Here is a 3,592-nt window from a genome sequence, read left to right as displayed (position 1 = left end):
AAATTGATTACCACATCAAAAACTAATGATGTATTTATGGTGACTAACATAACATAATAAAATAAAATAGAAATTGATTACAATGACCTCCAGCTTGGAAAAGCAACCCCAACAAGAGGCTTGCTAGTTCTTCTATAGATATCTAGAAGAACAAGTTTTTACCTTAGCACAAAGCTCTCAGACTTGTATTGTTTTCTGAGTTTTGTATTCTGTCATTCTTTTTAATACATTATTCTATCTCTCTACTTATAAAAGTTGTACCTACAGCAAGACTCTTCACACAGGACTAAGTTATTACAAACACCAGTTAGTGGGATAATCCTCATGCACATTAAGGAAGGAAAAGGACAGTTGGAACGCATTAACATTTGCTGGTGTGTCATGTTATTCTGTCACTTGACAGCATTATCTCCATGGCTCTTAAAATCAGGGACCAATAATTCTACTGGTACCTGCTACAGAAGATCATCTTTTTAAATGCATCCCTGAGTTCTGGGCTCCGGAAGGCATATATAAAGGGGTCAATGACTGCATTGCACATGATCAACATGCCATTCACCTGGAAGAGGGACATGTAGCAGGCGCAGTAAGGGTTATTTGGGCAAAACGTCATTAACAGGACATGAAGGACAAAGGGGGCCCAACAGAAGATGAAGACCCCAAGCAGGATGGTCAGTGTGATGGCCCCTTTCATGTTGGCTCTGGGAAGGGTCAAGATCTTCCTGGCATGGGAACGGGCAAGCAAGAACATGTGCACATAAAGGCACAGGATAAAGACCAACATCAGAGGGAACAGCGATGTGAAGGTGATCACTGTGGGGATGTGATGAGAGAAGATCACCATGGTAATGGCACTGCCTATGCAGCCGGTCCAGGTGACCATTAGGACAACAGTGGCACGGCGCATGGTCACAATGCTGTGGTATTGCAGAGCATGGAAGATTGTGAGGTAGCGGTCAGCTGCTATCATGGACAGGCTGAAAATGGAGCCAAGGAGGGAGAGGATGAACAGCGAGTCGATAATATCATCTGCTGTGGTTTCAGAATTGCCACGAGGCTTGATATAACCCATGTTTCTGAACATGATCAGGATATTTTCCAAGATCTTATATAGGCTGCCCAACATATCAGAAATGGCCAAGCTGCAAATGAAAAAGTACATGGGTGACTGGAGATTCTTATTCTTGATCACAGCCAGAAGGACCATCAGATTTTCCAAAACCCCGATAATGGATATTATAAAAAATACCTCTTCTGGCAAAACCACATGAGGACAGTCTGAATTATTTCTTGCTGTATCATTGATGTTTTCATATAGATTGATAATGTGCTTCATTTCTCTCACTAGTGGTTAAGACAAGGTTGTTACTTTGACTTGACAGAAAGCTTGATTGATCTTCAGAATATTTTCTTCTTTGTAGTACTTGCTGGAAGTCTGAGGTAAAAACCACCAGGCCACCTAAAGAATATATAGCAACATCAGTTGCAAAATAGTCTAAATAAAATAAAAACTAAGTCACATTATCTTTAAGAAAGCTCTATTGCTTCTATGAAATATGATGGTGTGGTATTTAAATAAAGCAGTTTACTGGACCCTCATTTTAACTTCTCTATATCTTTTGTGGAATTTTAAGCCCAGAGATAAAAATAAAGATTGTCCTTTGTCCTCTCCCCTTTCTACACCCCATCCTTCTTCTCATGAATCCAACTGTGTGTGAGATAGATTAAATGAGATAGATTAAAATGAAAAAAAGAAGTAAAAGAAATGAAAGGCATGTGTAGAAACAGGAAACACACAACTACCCTTTGTTTTGGAGGTGGTGCCTAGATTCAATGAATTAATGAGATGTTTAGGTCCTTTCTATTTTACTGTTTGTCTTTCTGGATCACTGCTTATGGCATAATGGCAAGAGTATTGATGTACCATCCCCAAAATACGTGTTATTATTTCTGTTTCAAAGATAGAACTCATAAAAGTGGTATTTCTGGAGACTCCCAACAATTTCAAGGTGTTGGAGTTGAATTATGGCACCAGAAGATCCAGTTTCCCTCAAGCAGAAGGGGCTGAGTAGGTCATAATTGAACAACTCTGAGAAGTCTGCTTCTGGGATAGCTTGTGGAATTTTTACTGTTTTAGTTTCCAGATGGCTGGACACAGGCAGTTTTATGAAATGTGTCAAATTTGCCTTTGCTGAGGTGGTGGGTTTAAAGGTATGATCACAGATTTTTTTATACTTTTCCCTTCAAGAGATGGAGTTTAACTACCCTTCACTTGAGTGTGTGGAAAGCCAGTGGCCATGTTGTAAGGTGGTCCTGGAGAGAGTGAATCTGGAGTGTAACTTTCTTTTTTTTTTTAAGATTTTATTTATTTATTTATCAGAGAGAGAGACAGACAGACAGCACAAGAAGGGAGAGGAGCAGCGAGAGAGAGTGAGAAGCAGACTCCCCACTGAGCAGGGAGCCTGATGCAGGGCTCCATGCCAGGACCCTGGGATCATGACCCGAGCCAAAGGCAGCCACTTAACCTACTGAGCCACCCAGGCATCCCTAGGAATGTAGCTTTTGATCAAAAGTTCAAAAGGCACACATTACTATATTATAGTGAGGTTTCTCCTGGAAAGGAATTAATTTCATTACAAAGGACTGAGATCAGAGGTCAAGTATTAAGGTGAAAGTTTATGGGTTAGGTAGGTCAATGTTAAGAAAGTAGTGAAGCGACAGGTGATAGCAACTGATAAGGTTCTACCTAGGCTAACCACCTTGTCCCTGTTTGCCTGGGACTGAGAAGCCAGTGTCCCTGGCATCTTCCTCAGCCCCAGGCAAACCAGGATGCTTAGTCACACTAATTCCACCTACTTAGGCCCTGGGAAGTACTGTATCCTGTCAGTGTGCACTCATGTGTCTACATCTGTTGGAGAGGGTGGGGCCAATGATGGTTAATGTTATGTGTCAACTTGATTGGGCCCCAGGTGGCCTATATTTGTCAAACATTATTCTGGGTATATCTGTGAAGTTGTTTTCAGGTGAAATTAACACTTGAATCAGTAGACTGATTAAAGCGAGTTGCCTTCCCCAACAGGCCTTATCTAATCTGTTGAAGGCCTGAATAGAACAAAAATCCTCCCATAAGTAAGGGGGAGCTCCTTCTGCCCGACTGCTAAGATGGGTCATTGGTCTTTTCCTGCCTCTGGACTCAAACAGAAACATCAGCTCTTCTTGGGTCTTGAGGCTGCAGGCTTCCTGACTGGAACTACACCATCAAGTGTCCTGGGTCTCCAGCTTGTGGACTGTAGATCTTGAAACTTCTCAGCCTCTATAATAGTGTGAGCCTAGGGGGTGTGGGTGGCTCAGTTGGTTAAGTGACTGCCTTCGGCTCAGGTCATGATCCTGGGGTCCCGGGATCGAGTCCCATATCGGGCTCCTTGCTCAGCGGGGGGTCTGCTTCTCCCTCTGACCCTCCCCCCTCTCATGTTCTCTCTCTCTCTCTCTCTCATTCTCTCTCTCAAATAAATAAATAAAATCTTTAAAAAAAATAGTGTGAGCCTATTTCTTGTAACTGATCTCTTTATCTATCTATCATCTATCTATCTAT

The 3,592-nt window shown here is 42.0% G+C and overlaps 1 protein-coding gene across 1 annotated transcript; it reads right to left on the bottom strand.

Moving 5' to 3' along the window:
* Positions 1-442: 442 nt before the first annotated feature.
* MC2R (melanocortin 2 receptor) lies at positions 443-1,367 on the bottom strand. The gene has a single exon (XM_035013784.1). The coding sequence runs from the start codon at positions 1,334-1,336 to the stop codon at positions 443-445; it is 894 nt and encodes a 297-aa protein (XP_034869675.1). The 5' UTR covers positions 1,337-1,367.
* Between the last annotated feature and the right edge of the window lie 2,225 nt (positions 1,368-3,592).

The sequence above is a fragment of the Mirounga leonina genome, unplaced genomic scaffold (genome assembly GCF_011800145.1).
Source record: "Mirounga leonina isolate KUSES-001 unplaced genomic scaffold, KU_Mleo_1.0 Mir_167, whole genome shotgun sequence".
In the NCBI taxonomy this organism is placed as follows: domain Eukaryota; kingdom Metazoa; phylum Chordata; class Mammalia; order Carnivora; family Phocidae; genus Mirounga; species Mirounga leonina.
The sequence above is the reverse complement of the archived record's forward strand: the minus strand, read 5'-3'. Positions and strand labels throughout refer to the sequence as shown.

Bases quoted from the DNA above. Each gene is read 5' to 3' on its own strand.
- MC2R (XM_035013784.1), bottom strand. From the start codon at position 1,336: ATGAAGCACATTATCAATCTATATGAAAACATCAATGATACAGCAAGA.